At 46.6% G+C, this 23,033-nt stretch overlaps 1 protein-coding gene across 5 annotated transcripts; it reads left to right on the forward strand.

Moving 5' to 3' along the window:
• Positions 1 to 9,438: 9,438 nt before the first annotated feature.
• ECSIT (ECSIT signaling integrator) lies at positions 9,439 to 22,801 on the forward strand. 5 transcript variants are annotated; one of them, XM_033134588.1, is made up of 8 exons: positions 9,439 to 9,552; positions 14,597 to 14,715; positions 17,316 to 17,733; positions 18,137 to 18,360; positions 21,302 to 21,401; positions 21,519 to 21,667; positions 21,859 to 21,964; positions 22,479 to 22,801. In XM_033134588.1, exons 2-8 carry the CDS (start codon positions 14,620 to 14,622, stop codon positions 22,724 to 22,726), a joined length of 1,341 nt encoding a protein of 446 aa, XP_032990479.1. In that variant the 5' UTR covers positions 9,439 to 9,552; positions 14,597 to 14,619; the 3' UTR covers positions 22,727 to 22,801. The 5 variants fall into 5 exon arrangements, with proteins under 5 accessions (XP_032990479.1, XP_032990477.1, XP_032990476.1 ...); XM_033134586.1 differs by having other exon boundaries at positions 9,451 to 9,544; XM_033134585.1 differs by having other exon boundaries at positions 9,475 to 9,552; positions 14,568 to 14,715.
• The last annotated feature ends 232 nt before the right edge of the window (positions 22,802 to 23,033 follow it).

Genomic DNA, 23,033 nt, shown 5'->3' on the forward strand with positions numbered 1-23,033 from the left:
CCCAAGGATTGCCTGAGACACAGTCCCTCCAATTCTGGGTCTGTGTCTTTGTATCTTGACTGTGTTAACAGGTTGCAGGCCCTGGAAATCCCCATATATCCCTGTACCAGCCAGGCTGACCTGGAGGGAACACCTGCAAGCAGCTCCACCTGGCCAGATTTTACCTCTGGACCACTGGGGGGGTGTCATGCCCACATTATGCCACATATGTCAAGACCTTGTTAGTGACACTTGGATGACATGTCATCACCTGCCATACACTAATATGTTAAGGACATGCAATTTGCTGGCCACATGCTAAGGGCACACCTGTGATGTACTAATATCACAGCATCCCTTATATCAGGCCCTGTTCCGAGCACTGTGCATGTTACCAACTCAATCCTCACAGCACTCTCAGAAGTGGACGCTTTATTATATGCAATTTAAAGATGGGAAAACTGGGGCACGGTAGTGTGGAATCACTGCCTCAGTGTCACACTGCTTGCCAGTGGCTGAGCAGAATTTGAACTCAGGTCCCTGCCCCTAATGCTAAGAGGCAAAGGCAAGTTCCTCAACCTTGGCACTGTTGACATGGGGGCTGGATAATTCTGCGTGGTAGGGGGCTGTCCTGGGCATTGTAGGATTTTAAGCAGCATCCCGGGGGTTCTACCTACCAGATGCCAGTAGCACCCCTTTAGTCTTGACAAACAAATATCTCCTGACATTGCCAAATGATCGGGGGTGGGGGGCAGTTCTCCCCCATTTGAGATCGATTGGGCTAGACAAATTCGTAATGATATGTTGAAGGTACACTAAAATACATAAATGAGCTAACAATTAGCTCCTGCTATGTACTAAATGCATTGGATCTGTTAACTCATTCCTCACAACAGCCTTATGAGGTGGGGTGGATATGAGGCACAGAGAGGAGGAACCGACTGCCGGAGATCACACAGCACAAGGGTGGCGGAGCCAGGATTCGAACGCGCAGATTCCGGTATTCTGCCCACGCGGAGCAGCCCTCGGCGGGCCACAGGTCGCTACTGCGCATGTGAAGACCCGCGCCCCTGAGGAGCTCGTGGCCCGCGCCCCCTGGCGGCCCAGGATGCGGGGGGAGGGTCTGGCAGCGACCCGGTGGTGGTGACGTGCACGTTGACTCACTCGGCCCTGCCTCCCGATCTGCGGCCGCTTGGCCATTTATAGAATCCGCGCCGGCTCTGAAGTCACGGCCCAGGCACGACGGAGGCGGAGTGGAGAAATAGTTGGCGCGCCCCCCGACAGGGCAACCGGGGGTCTCCCTAGAGGGCGGCCCTTTCTGGGTCTGTCCTGTCCCTCCAATTTTGGGTCTGTGTCTTTGTATCTTATGCTCTGTCTCTAGATTGCTGTGTCCGTCCCTCCGCATCGCTTAATCTTTTTCTGTCTCACCCTTTGTCTCTCTGTGTCTCCATGAATCTGCCTGTCACACTGCCTCTGTCTCTCTCTCTCTCTCCCGCCATGTCTCCTCTAGTATCTCTCCATCTCTGTGTCTCTGTTTCTGTTCCACATCTGTGGACCACTGTTTTTCTTTCTCGATGTCTATTGTTTCTGTCTCTGTGTGTGTGTGTGTGTGTGTGTCTCTGCTGGGAAATGAGAGTAGAGACAGAGAAGGGGGTTGATGCCATCCCGAGGCCCCCCACCCCAGGGGACTCCTCTATCACTGGCTGCTTGGTGTGCAGTCCACTCAACTCCTATCTCGTGTTTCCCAGGCCCCAGCCCCTAGGTTTCCCGTCTAAATGAAAAGATGGGATCTTGTAGAGAACAGTTGTCCAAAGGGTCCAGGCTAGTCATGAAAGAAAAGCCCTGCGTTTTCTCAACTTTAATAAGAGTCCCCTAAAACCTTCCTGACTTTCAGAACACACACACACACACACACACACACACTCCTGACTTTCAGAACACACACACACACACACACACACACACACACACACACCCACCCCCTCTGTACCTGTGAGTCTCCGGGAAAGAGTCGCAAGCCCTTCCGCCTGCACCTGCCTACCTTGGCAGCCCTGTTCTCTTCTGACCCAGCTTTCCCCTCCGGAAAAGAGGAAGAGGCTGTTGTTCCTAATGCCTTCTGTTTCTGGAGGGCTCACTCCATGGCAGGCACTGTGCCAGGCTCAATCTCATTTAATCCTCACCACCACCCTCTTGGTGAAAACTCTTAGGCCCACTTTATAGATAAGGAAACTCGAGATTCAGAGAGGCGAAGCCACTCTCCCAGTGCTACACTGCTTCCAGATCCTTCCCATGTATTTCTTGACTGCTAAGCAAGCTCCTACAAGACCTTTGCACGGGCAGTTCCTTCTACCTGGACACATTTCTGCAAGATACCTACATGGCATGGCCTCTCCTCACTTCCTCTGCTCAAATGTCACCTCTTCAGAGAGGCTCTCTCTGACTACCTGCTGTAAAATAATAGCATCCCCTCCCACCACACTGACCGAGAGGGTGGGCATGAGGGAGAGGAGCTATTCACGTGTGTTTGCACCTGGCATAAAATGTCTACCTCCAGTGATTTTAAAAAGTACCTCCCCGCTATCTCCTTTCCCTGCTTTCTTTTTCTTATCATCTCCTATTTGCTTATTATTTATCTCATACTATAAGAAGAGAAACCCCATGGGGGCAGGGCTTTGCTTGTTCACTGCTCTATCTCAAGGGCCCAGTACAGTGCCCAGTACAGTACAGGGCCCTGTACACATCAGGTGCTCAAACAATTCTCTGTGTGTAAATAGAATTAAAGGAGTGAGCCAGGACTCAAACCCATGCCTGTCTAAAATATTGGTGCTTAACCACACACAAAAGGTACAGTTTCCTAGAATCTCCTTGGCAGAGGACAGTTGAGGTGGGGGTCATCTTTGCATTTGCATTCCAACCCTCCCCAGACCAATTGGATGATGGAGAGGGGATTGGGTCACAGTCTGTGGCTGCAGTTTTTCCAGGCCATTCTACAGCTGCCCACTCCCTTGTCCAGCCGTGAGCTTTGCAACATCTAGTTGAACAAGAGAGCATTTTTAAAAAGTGGACAGGTGACGATCAGATGGGTGAAAATCAGAACACTTGACCAAGGCTGTGGCAACACTGTTGATGAGAGTGGGCAATTTGTCAACAGCTTTCAAAATGACAAGTGTCCTTACTTTTCTGATGGTGAATTTTATGTGTCAACCTGATTGGGCTACAGCGTGTCCAGATATTTGGTCGAACATTCTTCTGGGTGTGACTGTGAGGGTGTTTTTCAGATAAGATTAACATCTGAACTGGTAACAGAGTGAAGCAGATTGCTTTCCCCAATATGAGTGGGCCTCTTCCAATTCAAGTTGGAATCCTGAATAGAACAAAAAGGCTGACCCTCTGTTAAGAGACAATTCCTGCCTGAGTGCCTTCAAGACATTGGTCTTTTTCTGCCTTCAGACTGGAACTAAAAAACATCAGTGCTTCTTGGGTCTCTAGCCTGCCAGCAGTATTCTGACTGGAACTTACACCATTGGCTCTCCTGGGTCTTCAGCTTGCCAACTTCAGATCTTGGATTTCTCAGCTTCCATAGTCATGTGACTCAATTCCTTACAATGAACCAATCAATCATATATATATATACATTCCATTTCTCTGGAGAATGTATTGTGTGTGTGTGTGTGTGTGTGTATTCCATTTCTCTGGATAACTCTGTCTTACCTACTTTCTGAACCAGCAATTTTTTTTTTTTGGATAGTCCTAAGAAGTACAAGTGTAGGTGTGAAGAATGACATATGTGCAAGAACATTTCTTACAGTGTCCTTTTAATAACAAGTCATCCTATAGCTCATCAACAGGGAACAAGTGAGATAGACAAAGATGAAGGCAGAATATGCAGCACTTTGTTTCATTTAAATAAAGGCACTGTGGTGCTGTGGTTATGAGTGGGGGCTCCGGATCCATATTCCATGGGTTTGAGATACACCCTGGTGCTTCCTGGCTGTGTGATCTTGTACAGGTGTCTTAACCTCTCTGTGCCTCAGTTTCCTCCTCTGGAAAATAGGCATATTAATAGTGACTGCTTCATAGGTTTATTTTTTTAATTTTTATTTGAGATAATTTTACACTTACAGAAAAGTTGCAAAAATAGCGTATATACCCTTCACTCAGATGCCCCTGCTGTGAATATTCCATAACCATAGTACATTTATTAAAACTAAGAAATTAACCTTAGTACAATATTATTAATAAACTACAGGCTGCCTTGATTTGGATTTCTCATTTTCCTACTTATATCCTTTTTCTGTTCCAGGACACAATCCAAGATTCCTCATTACATTTAGTTGTCATGTCTCATTAGACTTCTCCAGTCTGTGGCAGTCCTTCAGTCTTTTATGACCTTGACTCTTTTGAAAAGTACTGGTTTGTAATTTTGTAGATTGCCTCTCAATTTTGTTTGTCTTGATCAGACTGAGGTTTTCGCATTGCTAGGAAGGATCGTGGGATACCAGAGAGGTGATGTTCCTTTTTGAGGGGGCGTATAATGTCATTATGAGTCATCGCTGGTGATGTTAACCTTGGTCCCGTGGTTAGTGTGGTTCTGCCAGGACCCTCCACTGTGAAGCTGCTATTTTCTCCAGGGTTGTTTTGAGGACTGCGTATTAAAGGGTCTGCAAAGTTAACACATACCGTTGTGGTCTCTGTTAATAAATACAAAAATATGTAAAGGCTGCAGTTTGAATGACTACTTCTGTGAAGATAAGAAAATAAAAGCCTTAACTGCCTCAAGAGGGGAATGGACATTGGGAGCTCTGAAGCCAGGTTGCCAGATGGCAACCCCACCAACAACCACGAGTGCCCTCACCCACGCCCCAGCTGAGCGACGCTAACTGCTCCTGCGCCTTAGGTAGGCGCGGGGTGACAGAGGGCAGTAGCGCGCCCAGCAGCTGTCCACATGGCTGTCAACGTGCTGGGGCGGGGTGCGCAAGCCCTCCTGGACCGACAGCTGATTGGCTGAAGCCCGTCTCAGATTGGCCAATCACAGGAATCTTGATAGGGCAGAGGCGCTGCCACTGCGCAGTCATTGAGGCATCCTAAGCTGGCTGCGTGTATCTTCCCGTCCCCTTGCCGGTGTCCTGCGTCATGGAAGCCAAAGTATTGCAGAAATGGCTTTCTTAATGGGGGCAGATAACTATCCTTGCCTAGAGCCTTTGCTACTGCCAAGCCCGCATTTTATGTGCTAGTCCACTTAGGTTAACAGCCTAAAACTGAAGCTTTCTCCGGGAGCCCAGGAGCTCTCCCTCATCACTTCAATCTGACCTAATTTCTTACCCCTTATCTTTTTTCAGTAGACGTTTTAAAAATTATGGTATAATCTATAACAAAATTTACCATTTTTAAGTGGTATTAAGTACATTTATGTTGTGTACCATCATACATCTTCAGTTTTTTCATCCTCCAAGACTGAAACTCTGTCCCTATTAAACATTAACTCCCTATTCCTCCTCTCCTAACCCCTGGCACCCACCATTCTACTTTTTGTTTCTATGATAATTTGACGACTCCAGGGACCTCATATAAGTGGAATCACATAGTATTTGTCCTTTTGTGACTGGTTTATCTCACAAAAGGACAGAATTTCCTTCCTTTTTAAAGCTGAATAATATTGCATTATATATACATACCACATTTTATTAGTTCATCTGTCGATGGACATTTGAGTTGCTTTGATTATTGTGAATCATGCTGCTATGAATAAGGTGTGCAACTGTTTGAGTCCTTGCTCTCCATTCTTCTGGGTATATATCCAGAAGTGGAATTGCTGAATCATATGGTAGCTCTATTTTTAATTTGTTGAGGAGCCACTGTGCTGTTTTCCATAGTGGCTGAACCATTTTAAATTCCCATCAGCAGTGTGCAAGGGTACTACTTTCTTCACACCCTCATTAACATTTGTTAGATTATGCTTTTTTGATAATAGCCATTCTAATGGATGTAATGTGTTTAAATAGACTTTTAAAGTATATAATGTATAGAGAAAACTCTACAAGTTAAAGCTCAATGAATCAATTATCACTTTTTAAAACTTTTAAATTGAAATATTAAAGTAAAATGCACAAGTAATAATGGAGAGCTCAATGAAGTTTTACATACACATATATACCATGTAATTGCCACACAGCTCAAGCTATTTTTTTAAAAAAATTCTTAATCTATAATAACCATTATGTTAATCACATGTAACATTTTACATTTTTACTTCATGAATTTGGAATAAAATTCTAAGCATTTGGCTAACTTAAATTTCTTTTCCTTTTTCAAATTAATTTTATATTTCCCTCTGGATCCAGCACACAACACGTATTTGTTTTAAAATATGTATAATGAATGTATTTTGAAGCTTTGTTTTAGATGGCAGAATGACTGAATACATAAATCTAAATAACTAAATTAATACACAGAACACAGAGTAAAGCTCTACACACAAGCAAAAAGGACTGAAAAATGTTAACAAAAGGTAATATGTTCGAAGTTCAAAAGTAGATTAAGGTTAACAAGATGATAGACGAAATCATATCCAAAAGTTTTAGAGTTTGCACTTAATATTTTTCAAGCTGCAAATAGTTGTAAAATATTTCTGTAGAACATGGGTCTTTTGTCTGTGTTCCCCATTAGAATGCCAGCTCCCCAAGGTCAGGAATATTTTTGTGCTCACTGCTGTAAGGAGGCACTCAATAAATGCTTTTTGAGGGAATCGGAGCCTTCTGGTTGTGGGATGGGCACAGCCTCAGGTTCCTCTGCACAGCCTCCACCATTCTGGCCCTGGGTCCAAGTCTACAGCAGGTTTAGGGGAGCTCTTCCACATCTCTTCAACACCTTCCCACACTCTGCTCTGGGACGTGAGGGCTTCCCTGCCTCATGCTCTGGACAGCATGATGTGGTATACTCACAGCATGTTGAGGATGCCCACGACCAGTGTAGCCAAAGTCAATACCCCTCAAACTTTAAAACAACATCACACTGATGCCAGCTACACAGACCACAGCCATAGGCACACCACTCAGTAAGGCCATTAACAAATTGTAGGGGCAGTTCGCTGTACTCAGCAACCAATTTTGGACAGTAGAGTGGGGATCAGGGTGAGGGAGGGAAAGGGGAATGCAGGAGAGGAGCAGGAAGGCCATCACATGTCCCCAAATCCAAGTATCCCAAACTGACAAAGGACTGTGAGCAAACAAATTGGCATAGAGGTCTATGAGGTAATGCAGGCTGCTCTGGAGCTGGGGAAAGATGGGGGAAGGCAGTGGTAGGGTAATTAGGCATGCAAAGGCAGTCACATGGTACTGTCACAAGGGATTTAAAGGTGTTACTGCTGGGGTTTAAAGGTTGGGTGAGCATCAGGACAGTTGTGACAACTCACAAGGGACAGTTTCTAAGGTTTAAATATTAGGATGAAAAGAACATTCATCTATTCATTTATTCATTTTGTAACTAACATCTAGTGAGCACCTACCATGTTCCAGGCCCTGTCTCTAATGCTGGTGACAACACATGCAACAGACAAAATCGCCCTGTTCTCATGGAGCTTATGTTAAAGAAGCACACAGGAGATGTTCAGTACGTCGTGGTGGAGTGTGTGGGGGGTGTCTCCAGGGGTCTTTATTCCAAGTGGTGAAAGCTGAAGAGAGAAACTGCATGGTAACCTAGGAACATCTAATGGCCTAGTTGTGGTGGATCAGCACGAGGTCTGGAGGGAGGCAGGAGTCAGAGGAGGACAAGGGATTAAGTGAATGTGACCCTGGGCCCACACAGTTGTACCCCATCTGCCATGGAGCAGGTAACCAGAAGCATCAGCCACAGTTTCCGGGGCAGGGAGTCCATTGACTCCCCCTGTCCCCCAATTCTGGACAGCTCTGGACAGGGTAACTGGGGGCCTGGCATGGAGGGGTCAAGACCCTGAGTCAACCTCTGCCAGGGCTGGGGTAGAGAGAGACAGAGGGCTGGCCCATGAGGCTCCTTAGCCTAGCTCTGAGAACCTTCCTGGAGGGGACCCTTCCTCACCTGGACAGCTTCAGCAGTGTCCACCCCACTTCCCCATGCTACTAGCTCCCTGCCCCCACAGGAGCGAAGAGCAGGGGTGGGAGTGGTGTGGAGAACATCCTCCCTGGCCCAGCTGACTCATGGAGTGAGGTTGATTTTGATTTTCTCCTTGGAGAGCAGTTTGTACCGCCTGAGGGCGCTCATGGACAGGAAGAGGAGGGTGGACGGGCACCAGGGCAGGAGGTCAGGGCGGGGAGTGAAGGAGGAAAAGGGAGTTAGACCCAGGCCCTCAGGTCCCGCCCCGCACTTCCTGGAGGCATTTGCGTGACTCCAAGGTGCTTCTGAGCCCACGTGAGGCTGTGGAACACGCGCTGGCTGAGCGCTGTCATGCAGGGTGTCATGCGGGGTCTCTGGTCCCACTCCCCGCATTAGAATGCAGGATATGGTGAGGCCAAAAAGGAACACCCACGGAGCCATTATTGGGGAGTCATACCACTATATTCTCCCCAACTGCTGGGACGGAGACACAGGAAGTAGGAGCCACACTATCCTCAAACTGCCGTCCACTTCTCTCTGCCAACCAACCCCACTTGCTAGCTGCAATCAGCCATGCTAACTGCAATCCACTCTTGCTAGCTCAGCCACCGTCCTTTTGCTAGCCCCCATTTTCTGCTAGCGTAGCCACAGCAGTTACATTAGTGGCCAATGGCTCACTGGTTACAGCTGATGGCCAACTAGCCACAGCTGATGGCCAACTAGCCACAGCTGATAGCCATCCAATCACAGTTGATGGCCAGTTACTACCAGAGTGAGCACCTTTCCACATGAAGGTGAGAGCCTGGAAACTGCACTCCTGAGTCTATCCCCACAGCACCCAGAAGCTCATTTGGCGCAAGACAAAGTCAGGAGGCTGAACCACGGAAGAGGGGGGGAACCATAGGGATGGGCAGGTGTATTGCGCTGCAGCCACATCCACGCTCCAGGTACCTCCTATGTCCGACTGCCCAGCTCCTGTAGTCAGCGGGGCGGATGCCAGATACACCATCTCTACTGTCGCCCTGCCCGGAGGTAAAGGGATTATCCGGTGATCATGGACATGCTGCACAGAGGGGAGAAGTATAAATACAGGGACCCACACACTACATTTTTAACACGTTTGGGGATACTTGCACCCTTAATATTTCATTCCCACATTTCACGTGGGTAAACGGACCGCCAACTGGATTCACGGCCGTCCCCAAGTCCAGCCTCCCAACCCGGAAACGATCCTCTCACTCCTTCCCCGGCCATATTCCTCAATTCGCTTGGTCAGGGATGTGGCTTGCCTTGTTAGGGGTGGGGCCTAGCTCGTTACTAGGCGGTACCAAGGTCGATCTGCCTTCCTATTGGTGGTCATCCCCTTTGGACGGGACTTCTTTACACCGGCGTTCTTGATTTGCTGTGGCCATGGTGGTCCATGACCTGGAAGCTCTCCGGGCAACATGGCGGCGCCCAGCGGCAAGAGGCAGCTGGCTGGGATTCCGCGGCCACCCGTGTGAGTAGGTAGGTCGCGCGTGGGGAAGCGAGCGCGAACTGCAGGACCCCGGGGAGGCCCATTCTGGACCGGCAGCGCGGAAGGGCGGGCCCAGAGGGACCCGGCTGCAGAACCAGGGCACCATGACCTTTTAGGGTGCGGGGCTGGGACGTGCGGGGAAAGGCCTCCCTCTGTGCACCCGCCTCTTCCTGTCCTTAATTGCCCATTTTGCGGATGAGATAGCTGAGGCTCAGCGTGGTTAAGGACCTCTCCCGAGGTCACGCCGCAGGTCGGCAGCTAGGCTGGTATTCAAACCCCCATTTGCCCGTTTCTCCCAAGAAGCCCAGAATCCTGGCAGACGGTCTCAAAGCTGCTGTAGGTACACCTGGCTATGGGATTCAGATTTATGGATTATAGACGCTTTGTAGAAGTTTAGCTCTTCTTCGCATTCCACCGATACTTGTTAGGTACCTATCATTTACCAGGCACTGTTCCGGGTGCTGGAGACACAGCAATGAGGAGGACAGACAAAATCCGTCATCTCCTGGGGGCGGGGGGAGGGGCCAGACATTGAACAAGTCAGAAAGAAAGAGAACAGGTGATTTCAGATGCTACTAGGAGCTAAAAATGCATTTATCAGAGTGATGGAGGCTTTAGATAGGGAGTGGGGCAGCAGTGGTTAGGGAAGCCTCTAATTTGAATATAAACCTGAATGACCAGAGACACCTGTGGACCGATCGGGGGAAGAAATTTCCAAACAGAAGGAAAAGCAAGTGCAAAGGCTCTGAGACTATAATAAACTTAGCTTGTTTAAGATAGAGGTAGCTGGAGCTGTCAGTGGTAAGAGTTGAGTTTGGAAGGGTATACACTGTCTGATTTTATCTTAAGTAAGATATATCATTAGTAATTTTAGGCAGAGAATGCTGAACATAGTTCACGTTTTAAAAAGCTTCCTTTGGCCCAGGTTGGGAGAACTGACTGGAGACAAGTAAGGAAAGAAGTGGGAGGATGGGAAAGAGGCCCCTGGGTGTTGGCCTGCAGATGGAGAGAAGTGGATGCATTTGGGATGGATTTGGAAGTAGTCATCAGGACTATATGGATTGAATAGGGGAATAAGGGACACAGTGGACTCATCAGTGAATCCTAGGTTTGTGGTAGAATGACTAGGAATGATGGTGTCATTGGCTAGGATGGGGAGGAACAAGTGTAAGCAGGGATACAAATTAAGAGCACATTAAGTTTGAGATGGCTGAGTATATACCGAAGTGCAATTAGGTATGGAGGACGGTGCTCACAGCTGGCGATAAACATTTCGATTCATCTGCACATAGATCATCGTTTCTCAGACTTTAACACACATAGAAGAAACTTGGACTCTAGTTAAAATGCAGATTCTGATTCAGTAGGTCTGGGTTAGGGCTGAGATTTTGCATTTCTAATAAACTCCCAGATGATGATGCCAATGTAGCTGGTTCCTGGAACACACTTTGAGTAGTGAATGTTTCAATTAAGGTCTTAATCTTAGCTGTATATGAGAGTCACTCGCGTGTGCTAAAATGCTGGTGCCTGGGCCCTGCCTCTAGATATTCTGATTTAATATATCGGGAGTATGGCCTGGACATGGCAATTTTTTAAAGTTCCCTAGATGACTCTAACATGAACTGCCCACAGGAATACAAAGAACAGAGGAACAAGTTGAATGACACCTCAGAGTAGTAAACAGACAAATTCAGAATGTAGTACTCTTTGTAGCCTTCTTACTTAAAGTGTGGTCTTTAAGTAAGATCAGTAGCATTAGCATCACTCAGAAGTGTGTTAGATGTGTAAGAGTCTGGCTTCACACCAGAGCTGCTGAATCAGACTTAGCATTTTAACAAGATCCCGGGTGATTCGTCCACACATTCAAGTTTGCAAACATTGTAAACTTTAGAGAAGGAAGTGGATCTTGCTGATTAGCTGAGAAACAGACCTGGGTGCTAGGAAGAAAATCAAGATTGTCAAGAAGATGGTAGGAGGGCCTCACCCATGCCACATGCTACTGAGAACTCAAGCAAAATGAGGCCTGAGAAATAATCACTGGCTTTGGTAAGTTTAGAACACACAGGGACCTTTAATGGTGTTAGTGGAGTGTTTAGTGCAGCAGCCAAGTTGGAGTGAGTAGAACACAGTATGTAGACACCTCTCAGGAAAAGCTTTGCTGTAAAGGGAGCAGAGATGTGGAGCAGAGGCTGAAGGGAGACTTCAGGTCAAGATGAGAGATGCTAGAGAAAGTTTAAATAGTGATCAGAATAATCTAAACATTTCCCAATTCATTTGATGAGGCCAGCATTACCCTGATACCAAACCAGACACTAAAACTACAGATCAATATCTCTTATGAATATGGACGTAAATATCCTCAACAAAATACTAGCAAACCAAATTTTAGCAACATATAAAAAAGGATTGTATACCATGATCAAGTGCAATTTATCCCAGAAATGCAAGGTTAGTTTAAAATCTGAAAATCAGTTAATATAATATATCATAATAATGGAATAAAGAACAAAAACCACATGATTAATTCAATAGATGCAACAAAAAGCATTTGACAAAATCCAATACACTCAGTATGTAGGTATAGAAGAGAATTTCCTCAACCTGATAAAGGGCATCTATGAAAAACCATAGCTCACATCATACTTAACGATGCAAGACTGAATGCTTTCTCCCTGTGATCAGGAACAAGACAAGGAAGTGGCTCTTACCACTTCTATTCAATGTTGTATTAAAGGTTCCAGGCAGGGCACTTGGGCAAGAAAAAGAAAAGTCATCCAGATTGGAAAGGAAGAAGTAAATCTATCTCTATTTGCAGATGACATGATCTTAAATGTAGAAAATTCTAAGGAGTCAAATAAAAATCTATTAGAGCTAATAAGTGAATTCTACATAGTTGCAGTGTACAAGATCACCATGTAAAAATAAACTGTATTTCTATACACTAACAATGAACAGTGCAGAAATAAAATTAAAAGAATCCCATATATAATAGCTTCGTAAGGATTGAAATACAAATAAATCTAACAAAAAGTTAAAAGACTTGCACACTGAAAACTATAAAACATTGAGAGAAATTAAAGATGTAACTAAATGGAGAGATATCCCATGTTCACAGATCAGAAGATAATTAAGATACCAATATTCCCCAAATCGATCTACAGAGTCAACACAATCCCTATCAGAATGCCTCTGGCTTTTTGCAGAAATTGCTGATTCTAAAATTTGTATGTAATTTCAAGGGATCCAGAAAGCCAAAACAACCTTGTAAAAGAACAGAGTTGGGGGCGGCCAGGTTTGCTCAGTGGTTAGAGCACAGGGCTCATACCATCAGGGTCGCTGGTTTGATTTCCACATGGGTCAGTGAGCTGCGCCCTCCACAACTAGACTGAAGGAAAAAAACAGCAAAAAAACATACAGAAAAATAACAGAGCTGGAGGACTTATATACTTCCTGATTTTAAAACTTACAAAACTACAATAATCAATACAGTGTAGTACTGGCCTAAGGCTCAACGTACAGATCAATGGAATAGAATTGAGAGCCCAGAAATAAATCCTTACATTTATGGTCAACTGATTTTCAGCAAGAGTGCTGAGAAATAATATGGGGAAAAGAATAGTTTCTTCAACAGATAGTACTAGGACAACTGGATATCCACATGAGGGGAACTTTTTCCTCACACCATACATAAAAATTCATTCAAAGTGGATCATAGTCCTAAATGTAAGAGCTAAAACTCCTAGAAGAAAACAGGAGTAAATTTTCATGACCTTGTGCTCAGCAATGGTTTTTCAGATACAACATCAAAAGCAGAGCTATAAAAGAAAAACAGATAAATTGGACTTCATCAGAATTGTGCTGCAGTGATAACATCAAGGAAGTGCAAAGACAACCCAAACAATAGGACAAAATCATTTGTAAATCATAAGGGTCTAGTATCTAGGACATATAAAGAACTCTTACAACTCAATAAAAAGAGAAGCCAATTTTAAAAATGGACAAAGGGTCTAAATAGACATTTCTCCAATGATGGTGCATAATGGCCACATAAGCACATGAAAAGATGCTTAACATCATTAATCATTAGGGAAATGCAAATCCAAATCACACGGAGATACTACTTCACACTCCTTAGGTCGTCTGTAATAAAAACGACAGACAATAATAAGTATTGGCAAGGATGTGGAGGAATTGGAACCTTTATCCATTGCTGGTGGGAATGTAAAATGGTGCAGCTGCCTTGGAAAACAGCTTCAGGGGCTCCTCAAAATGCTAAACATAGCGTTACCATATATCCCAGCAATATGACTTATAAGTCTATACCCAAGAAAGTGTAAATACATGTTCACACAAAAACTTCTACATGAGTGTTTATAGCAGCATTACTCATAATAGTAAAGAAGTGGGAACAACCCAAATGACTATCAACTGATGGACGGAAAAATAAAACATATCCATACAATGGAATATTTTTGGCAATTAAAAGGAATGAAGTCTGATACATTCTACAACAATAAACCTTGAAACATGCTTAGTGAAAGATGTTAGCCACAAAAGAACACATACCATATGATTCCATTTATATGAAATACCCAGGGTAAGCAAATTTATAGAAATGGTAGATTACCGGCAGCCCAGGGTTGAGGATGAGGGGAAATGAGAATGACAGCTAATGGGTCTAGGTTCTAAAATTAGATTACAGTGATGGTTGCACAACTCTCTGAATGTACCAAAAAAGAAAACGTTGAATTTCACAGTTTAAAAGGGTGAACTATATGGTACGTGAATAAAGTTGTTAAAAAAAAAAAAATGAATGAATCAGTAGGGAGGGGGACCATTGCTGGAGTAAATTCCTCTAGATACTGAAGGCTCTGGCCCAGCAGAACAGGGACTCTTGATTGTAACAGTCATTTAAGCTCCATCTTATGGATGAGGAAACCAGTGGGCTGGTGAGTTAGCCATGCAGTCTGCAACATGGCCCCTGCCTAAGCAGGTGGGGTGCCAGGCTGATGCTGTCTCTTCTCTCTTGGCCAGGTGGTTGTCCAACAGAGAGAGGCATGAGCTGGGCCCAAGCCATCCTGCTGGCCCGGGGCCTGTCTCGGGGCTGGGGAGGCATCTGTGGCGCTGCCCTCACAGGAGCCACCTTCTCTCAGGTAACTGCCAGCCAAGCAATCGTCAGGGTGGAGGGAGGCAGACAGGCAAGCCTGGGATCTACTTCCAAGCCCTTCATAATCCACCCAGTGAAGCCAGCTCTGGGGGATCTGGGCTGGTCTGTCTCCTCTAAGGGCCAATTGAATGTCTCTTACTCATTTTACAAAGTGCCGGTGCCCACATGTCTGAGGGGTTTGAAGTTGAAACTAAGAATGTACTCGTATGAGATGACTGGGTGGTGACTGTGGTAACTCCTACATTCACTTGTAAAGATGTGGCAGAAAATTGAACTTCAACCCTTTACCCAAAGTGAGCAGATGGCCCAAGCCAATCAACAGCCATAGATTGCAACAACAGCGACGATGGTGGTGGTAATGGCTCCCTTATGAGCCCTTCCTCTGTGCCAGGCCCTGTGCTATGCATTTCATTTACATTGTCTCCTTTGTGGGGTCTCCCCTTCTTTTGGGGAGTCTAGAGCATCCTTTCCGATTTTTGCCTTATGCACACACCACCTGTAGTATTAGTTGCCTACACTTTCACTTTAAATGAATGCCTTTTTATTTATTTATTTTTTGACATCACCCTATCTAAGCAGGACTTCAGGATGGCAGCAGAGCAGAAACTCTAATCCCAGCTCTGCCGCTCTGCAGCTATGTGACACCAGGCATCCTACTTTACCCCTCTGCCTCAGTTTTTCATCTGTAAAATGGGTACAGTAAGTGCTCAGCAATGCCTGAAACATAAGAATACGCAGTATATTAGTTCTTATTAGCTGTATATTTTTAAAGATGCCTTATGTATAACCATTCTAATTTAAACATTCAGTTTAAGAAATTTGTTAGTGTACCATCTAGACTAGGGGTTGGCACACTTTTTCATAAAGAGCCAGATAGTAAATATTTTTGCTTCACAAGCCACATGGTCTGTCACAACTATTGAACTCTGCTTCTGTAGCACAACGCAACCCTACACCAAACCAATGAATGAGCATGGCTGTGTTCCAATAAAATTTTATTAACAAACACAGGCAGCTGGCTGGATTTGCCATAGGCAGTGGTTTGCCTACTTCTGTTCTGTTCTATCTGCTCCCAGCAGCATGCACTCCCCACTCTGGAAACAAGATTTCTCTTTAACCCAAGGGAGATGCCATCGTAACAGATGGGGAAACTGAGGCCTGAGCAATAAAGTGGGATGTGGGTGTCACCTGGCAGAGGACAGTCAAATTGAGACTCTTGCTGACTCCAACATCTGCATTTTCTTTTTTTATCTCAGTTTTTGAAATTTATCTTTTGAAGAGGTACAACAGTTAGTTACAGTGGGCAATATTCAAGTGGTTCAAAATTCAGAAAGTTCTGAGGCTACATCATGACAAGGGTCTGTACTCCAATCTGGCCACCACTTAGCTCTCCACCTAGAAGCAAAAGATGTTACCTGCTTATTGTATTTCCTCCCAGTGATACTTCACAGAAGCAAAAAATATATGTACACACAGTCAATTCTCATTATTCGCTGTAGTTATGGTCTATAAAGTTGCCAGATATACTGAATTAGTGATTACTAAACCTTTGCTCCCAAGGGAAATATGGGGTGGGGTTCCTGCGAGCTTCTGGTCACATTTTCCTCAACCAACCAATACATAACATTGTATGTGTGTTTCTGTTTAAAGACAACTTATTTAATATATTGATTCATTACCATTGAACTCACAGCTGACAGCACTATAACTCATGCCTGAACGAAACGTATCTACTACGTGCATTTTACCGTAAGCAACAGAGCCTTATTGCACACAGGAACACTAGGCAGCACTTCTGCATCACACCCGGGGGGTATTTTCAACAGCAGAATCACCAACAAAAAGATGTGACAGGCATGCACTAAGTAAACCTCTAAAACGACAGTTATTGACCGGATGAGAGACCAGAAACAAGAAGGCAGAGCAACCTCAGCTGGGTTGGAGGGGTTCAACCACACATGTCTGTGAAAGACCGGGAAAGTGCCATGAGAGTATTGATTTGGGGATTACAAATGAATTTTAGCAAGTAGGCAAATTTGCAAATATGGAATCCGCAAGTAATGAGGATCTACTGTATATAAGTTTGGGATTTTTTTAATACATACGGGAACCTACTCCACAGTTTTACACCTGCTTTTTTCCATGTAACAATATACCTTAAAGCTTACATGAGACCGCCTCAGTGTGTCTTACAGCAGTAGGTGCTCTTGTCCAAGTTCATGGCCATATGCTTTATCATTTCCTTGCGGATGCATTCAGAGGCCATTTCCACTGACACGCGGATGCACAAAAGTCACTTAGTGCAGGTGTATTCAGAGCTGTCAGATTTAAATGCCAGATGCAGGATTGCTGTGACAGAGGGTGTGTGTTTTTCCTCACAGTGGATATTACCAAATTGCCTCCGTGGAGGTTTTACCATTGTCTTCTCGTCTGTAATGGTGCCTGATCATGGGTTTGTAACCACAGCACACTTTCTCAGAGGCCCTTAGGGATGCCCATTGGCACCTTTCCCAGGAAAGAGCCAGTCTGGCAGTCCCCTGGGGCACTGGGAGGTGCCAGATTCCAGCAGTGGTTCTCTGTCCCCAGCTGCCCCCCCAGAGCCCAAGGGGCCTCCACTGCAGCTCAGCCACCCACAACTCTGACTCATCCCTGGTGCCACGCCCACCTGAGCCCCTGCGGAAACCCGCCAAGGCCCTGGCACCCCACGAGGAGCTGTTTAGGCAGGCGCCGGATGGGGCCCGGGACAAGGCCAGCTTTGTGCGGGCCGTGCAGAACTTCGGGCAGCACAATGTGCACAAACGGGGCCACGTGGACTTCATCTACCTGGCGCTGCGCAAGATGAAGGAGTATGGCGTGGAGCGGGACCTGGCCGTCTACAACATGCTGCTCGACATCTTCCCCAAGGAGGTCTTCCGACCTCGCAGCGTCTTCCAGAAAATCTTCATCCACTACCCCCGGCAGCAGGAGTGTGGGATTGCTGTCCTGGAGCAGATGGAGAACCACGGTGAGGCCAGCAGGCTTGGGGCAGAGGAGTGGCTGTCTCCCCCTCCCGTGTCAGGGCCCCTCCATTGCTCCATGGCTCTGACTGTCTCCTGTCTGTCTGGCCTGCTCCCCCTCCCCCTTTCTCAATCTCTCTTTCTGTCTTTTATATCTTTTTCTCTCTCCCTCTGTCTTTTCCTTTAAATTCTCTTGGATTCCCTCCTCCCTCTCTACCATCAATTCCCTGACTTGATGGGAATCAAGTCAGCTATAGACAGGAATGACTTCCATTCTCCCTGTCTCTGGTTCTTTACATCTGGCCCTCCCATGATTCTCTCTTGGTCCCGGTCCCTTCCGCTGGTCTCTGTGTGCCGCGTCTTCCCTCTCTGCCCCCTCACTGAGGTTCTGCCACCATCCACCCGGCACAGGGCTGATGCCCAACAAGGAGACGGAGTTCCTGCTGATTCAGATATTTGGGCGCAAAAGCTATCCCATGCTCAAGTTCGTGCGAATGCAGCTGTGGTTCTCCCGTTTCAAGAACATCAACCCCTTCCCGGTGCCCCGGGACCTGCCCCAGGATCCTGTGGACCTGGCCAGGTTGGGCCTGCGGCACATGGAGCCTGATCTCAGCGCCAGGGTCACCGTCTACCAGGTATGCACCCGTCCACACCCTTGGCCACCACCCTGGCCTAGGCCCCCCTTCAGTCAGCCCAACAGGCCATGATTCCAGGCCGAAACCTCTGCTAGATTCCCATGGCTCCCACTCCTTATTGCAGCTTGACCCCTGACCTCTGCTCCTACCTCTCACCCCACACACACTATAATCCAGGCATCTGCCTGCCTTTCTGTTCCTTGAGTGATCTGTGCCAGTTCCCTCCAAAGGCCTTTACACTTTGCGCCCACTGTTCCCTCAGCCAGAAACACTCTTCCCCAGGGACTTCACGTTCTTCTAGTCTCAGCACCATCATCCCTTCCTCAGGGCCCCCTTCCTGACCACTGCTTCCCTGTACTGAGCTTGGTTGTTTCCCCTGTGTCACCCAAGGCCCAACATGGGATCTGACACAAAGATGACACTCAGCAGTTGTTTGTTGAATGACTGAATGAAATATTCCTTATCTCCCATGTCCTGGGGGCCCACTCATGCCAGTCCACGGGGGATCCAAAGAAAGCCCCTCACAGCACTTGTCTGGTCATGGAGGCTGACACTGGATGACAGACAGTTTCCCTCAGAGGTACTGGTTCTGAGATGGAGAAGCCTGGAGGCTGTGGTAGCCCAGAAGGGGCAGGGAGCAGGGAGGGCTTCCTGGAGGAGGTGAAGGTAAACTGGGCTCAGGCAGGACAGGAGGGACGAGGAGTGTATTCCACGGAGGGAGCACCATGTGCCAGGACTTGGAGGGTTAAAGGAGATGCTGAAAGAGCTTCCTTTGGTGCAGGAGGTCGGGGTGGGGGAGAAGAGGCAAGGAGGACAATGGTTTTTGAATCTGTTGGTGAGGAGAGCCAAGAGGAGGGCTGGGGTGGAAGTCAACTTCTGGAAGAGCTGCCATTTTGCAAGTGCTCGCTAGTGGCTGTGTGGGTGGTGTTGGATGGTGGGGGAGAGGGCAGAGGAGCGAGGACAGTGCTGTCCAGGTGAGAGAGGACGGACACTTGGCCTTGAGTGTTCCAGGGTAGTTTTTAACACATTTCTTCATTTTTTCAAAGTAATGCATTAAAAAGCCAAACAGTACATAAGAACAAACAGTGAAGAGTTCTCTCCTCTCCTGCCCCTTCAGCCCTGTCTCCTCCAGAGGTAATCACTTATGTGTCCCTTCCAGAAAGATCCTATGCGTTTGCAAGCAGATACACTTTTTTTTTGGACATATATCCTTTATGTTTAAATAGTTTTATTTTTCCCCACCTCATGAAAAATACAGAAAGGTTGAAAGCATGGTAAAATGGTCACTGACACTACCTAGTTTTAGAAGGGAAACAATCCATCAAGAGCAAGTTGTGCCTGTAGACTGGCACCTCAGTCAAAGATGGGTGAAAAGAACAAGTGAAACGGTGAAGTATGTCGCCCTTTATTTATACCGTATTTGTTAATGTAGGTATAGTCAGCTACCATCAGTGTGAGAAGGGAGGGGAAATAAAAGTACATATATCTATTTGCCTATTTTCACAAAAATAAACAATGCAAAGGTAAGTCAGAAATATATAGAGGGGCTGGCTGGTTAGCTCAGTTTGGGGTGGCCGGTTAGCTCAGTTGGTTAGAACATGGTGCTGATAACACCAAGGTTGCCGGTTCGATCCCCACATGGGCCACTATGAGCTGTGCCCTCCTTTAAAAAAAGAAAAGAAATATGTAGAAATCATCATCTCTAGGCAGGCAGAAATGGAGTAGAGAGAATAGGAAAGGAAGAGAGACATGGTTTTATTTAATACAAGTTGGCTTTTAAACTATGTAAATGTTTAGTGTATTAAATAAAAAGAGGAAAACACCACCAAAATTAAAAACAAATAAATGGAAGTGGCTAAATATCTAATTGATAGCATAACCAATGAGAAAAAAACTCTTCTGAGTCACTGTCATTTGACTGCCCATCCTCAGTGGCTAAAGAAACAAGATCTGCAGAGAAATCCTGAATTTAACTCCACAACATTATGGTTAGTAGTAATATCAAAACTATTTATGTATATTGATGCATAAGTCCAATCAATAAGTGCATGTATTACTGCTGATAGGAACCAATGTTTTTAACATGAGATATAATTATATAATCAAATGTTTTAAAAACTCCATAGTGTTAAATTTGAAATGAAAAATCAGTATAAATATATTGTCCAGTAAAAGGGCCCCGAAGCAAAACATACTTTTTCCACCCCCAAAAATATACTTTAAAAAGTGTTTCTCCAATGGCAGAGCAGCACACACGTTCTGTACCACGCCTTTTGCTGATTTCAATAATACAGTTGGACATCCATTCTATGTTTGTATCCATTGATCCACCTTAGTTCTTTGTAACTTGAAATGGATGATGTGTGTGCCAACAGTAGTCCACTCGCAGATGTATTATCCACAGCATATGTACATTTTTTAAAAAATTAAATTCCATTTTTTTAGTCATATTCAGAGTGTAAAACTAAAAAGATGCAAAAGGGTATTCCTTCCCTCCCTGTCCTCTACAGAGGCAAACACTGAGACTTGCTTCTTATGTCTCTTATGGAATATTCTGTGCATGTGGAATTATTTTTCTTCTCTAAATTTTACAAACACTGAGCACTTACTGTGTGCCAGGCACTATTCTCAGCATCTTTAGAACTATCTCAAGTAAGTGCTGTTATTATCCCCATTTGAATTGCAGAAACTGATGCACAGGTACAGTGACTTGGCCAAGGTCACACAGCCTGTGGCAGAGCCCAGATTTTAACGTAGGTGGGTGGGCGCCAACGTTCCTGCTGTGTGAACATCTTAAATGTTCGTGGCTATTATGCTGAATTGGACAGAAGCAGGGAGAGGGCGGGCTTGAGTGATGTGTATGAGGCCCAGTAGAAGGGCCCAAAATGCACTGGGACCCCACCCCCCGTTTCCAACTTCTCTCTCCCCTGCTTCTCTGTAGGGGCTGGGGGCTGCAAGCTTCCACCCCTACTCTTCCTTGCAGATGCCTTCATCGAAAGACTCCATAGGTACAGCGGATCCCATCGAGCCACACATTGTAGGTAAGGGCCTGCGCATGGAGCAGCTAGTTTCTCACAGGGACTGCTGGGTGGACTCACAAGGGCTTTGGACTGAGCCCCTTAGCCAGGGCCCCTTGGGCATGCATTTCTCCATACCAGGAATCCAGAGTCCCGATCAGCAGGCTGCCCTGGCCCGCCACAACCCAGCCCGGCCTATCTTCGTCGAGGGCCCTTTCTCCCTGTGGCTCCGCAACAAATGTGTTTATTACCACATCCTCAGAGCTGATTTGCTGCCCCCTGAGGAGAGGGTGAGGTCCCAAAGCATGAGTGGGAGCTGAGGGGGTGGACTGGCACTGCCTTGAGAGCTCGTGAGGGCTCAGATTCTGGATGGTGGGGGGTGGGGGTGGTGAAAGTTCCAGGTGGTGCTTAAGGGGGGAGACTGTAGGTGGCTGCAAGATCCTAGGCCTTTCACCCTGCCTGCACTCCCATCCCCCCGTAGGAAGTGGAGGAGATTCCAGAGGAATGGAACCTCTACTACCCGATGCAGCTTGACTTGGACTATGGGAGGAGCGGCTGGGATGACTATCAGTTTGATATTAATGAAGGTAAAAATTGGGATGAGCAGGACTCCAAACAACACACTGGATGAGGTGCAGCCTCTGGGGTCGGAGGGTGGGGTCCAGGCTGAGACCCAGCCCATTCATCACACACGGACCCAGCAGATGCCAGGGCTCCAGGCCTGTCAGCCCTCAGTCATGGAGCACCTCTGTGCTGGCTGCCAAGCTTGACCAAGACAGGGCCAGTGGGGAAACAGGTTAAGTTATATTGTTGGTGTCTCAGGGAAAGAGCACACCACCCAGTGTTCAGGTGGGGAGTGGGGAGGACTTTCTGGTGGTCTTCAAGGACCAGGAGGTATCACAGGTGAAACATGGGATGGGCAGTCTAGGTAAAGTGCGTATCTTGTGCAAAGGCTTGGACACACAAGAAAGCCCAAAGGGAACCTAAAGTACCTGCCCTTGGCCTGGAAGGTGTGTAAGCATGAGGTGGGGGGGGGGGGAGGAGCGGGGGACTGCTTCCGTCTCCACTGCGTAAACTCTGAGGGCCTGTCTCTACCAACAGTGGAGGAAGGCCCTATCTTTGCCATGTGCATGGCTGGTGCCCATGACCAGGCCACACTGGCCAAGTGGATCCAGGGCCTTCAGGAGACCAACCCAGCCCTGGCCCAGATCCCCGTGGTCTTCCGCTTGGCAGCATCCACCGGGGAGCTCCTGGCATCCTCAGGACTAGAAGAGCCATCCCCACCACCACCCGAGGAGCAGGAAGAAGAGGAAGATGATCCACAACGACAGCGGCGGGGCCAGAGCTGAGCCTGAGCCGGCACAAGGGCACAGGCTTGGACTGCTGTAAAAGCATGACCTTTGAATATACAGCAAATAAAAGTTTTCCGGCTTTGGGCTGCCTTCTCTTCCCTCCTCTCTGGCATTGTGGCATCCCTGCCCTATTAATGCCTGGCGGCACGGCTTTCCAAGGACCCTCCGGCATCCAGGACTGACAGGTCAGACCCAGGCTTTCCCTCTGCTTTCACCTGACAGCTCCCACCCTTACCTTGTCATCTCCAACATGCACTCAAAGGCACGGAAGGAGAAGCCCCCACCCCCCAAGGTCTACAGATTC

Source organism: Rhinolophus ferrumequinum, chromosome 18 (assembly GCF_004115265.2).
Source record: "Rhinolophus ferrumequinum isolate MPI-CBG mRhiFer1 chromosome 18, mRhiFer1_v1.p, whole genome shotgun sequence".
Lineage (NCBI taxonomy): Eukaryota > Metazoa > Chordata > Mammalia > Chiroptera > Rhinolophidae > Rhinolophus > Rhinolophus ferrumequinum.

What these genes read in the sequence shown, in the direction of transcription:
- ECSIT (XM_033134586.1), top strand. Translation starts at nt 9,457, where the DNA reads ATGGTGGTCCATGACCTGGAAGCTCTCCGGGCAACATGGCGGCGCCCA. An exon ending in GGGATTCCGCGGCCACCCGT is followed by an intron (nt 9,545 to 14,596) that starts GTGAGTAGGTAG and finishes TCTCTTGGCCAG; the next exon opens with GTGGTTGTCCAACAGAGAGA. An exon ending in GGAGCAGATGGAGAACCACG is followed by an intron (nt 17,734 to 18,136) that starts GTGAGGCCAGCA and finishes CACCCGGCACAG; the next exon opens with GGCTGATGCCCAACAAGGAG.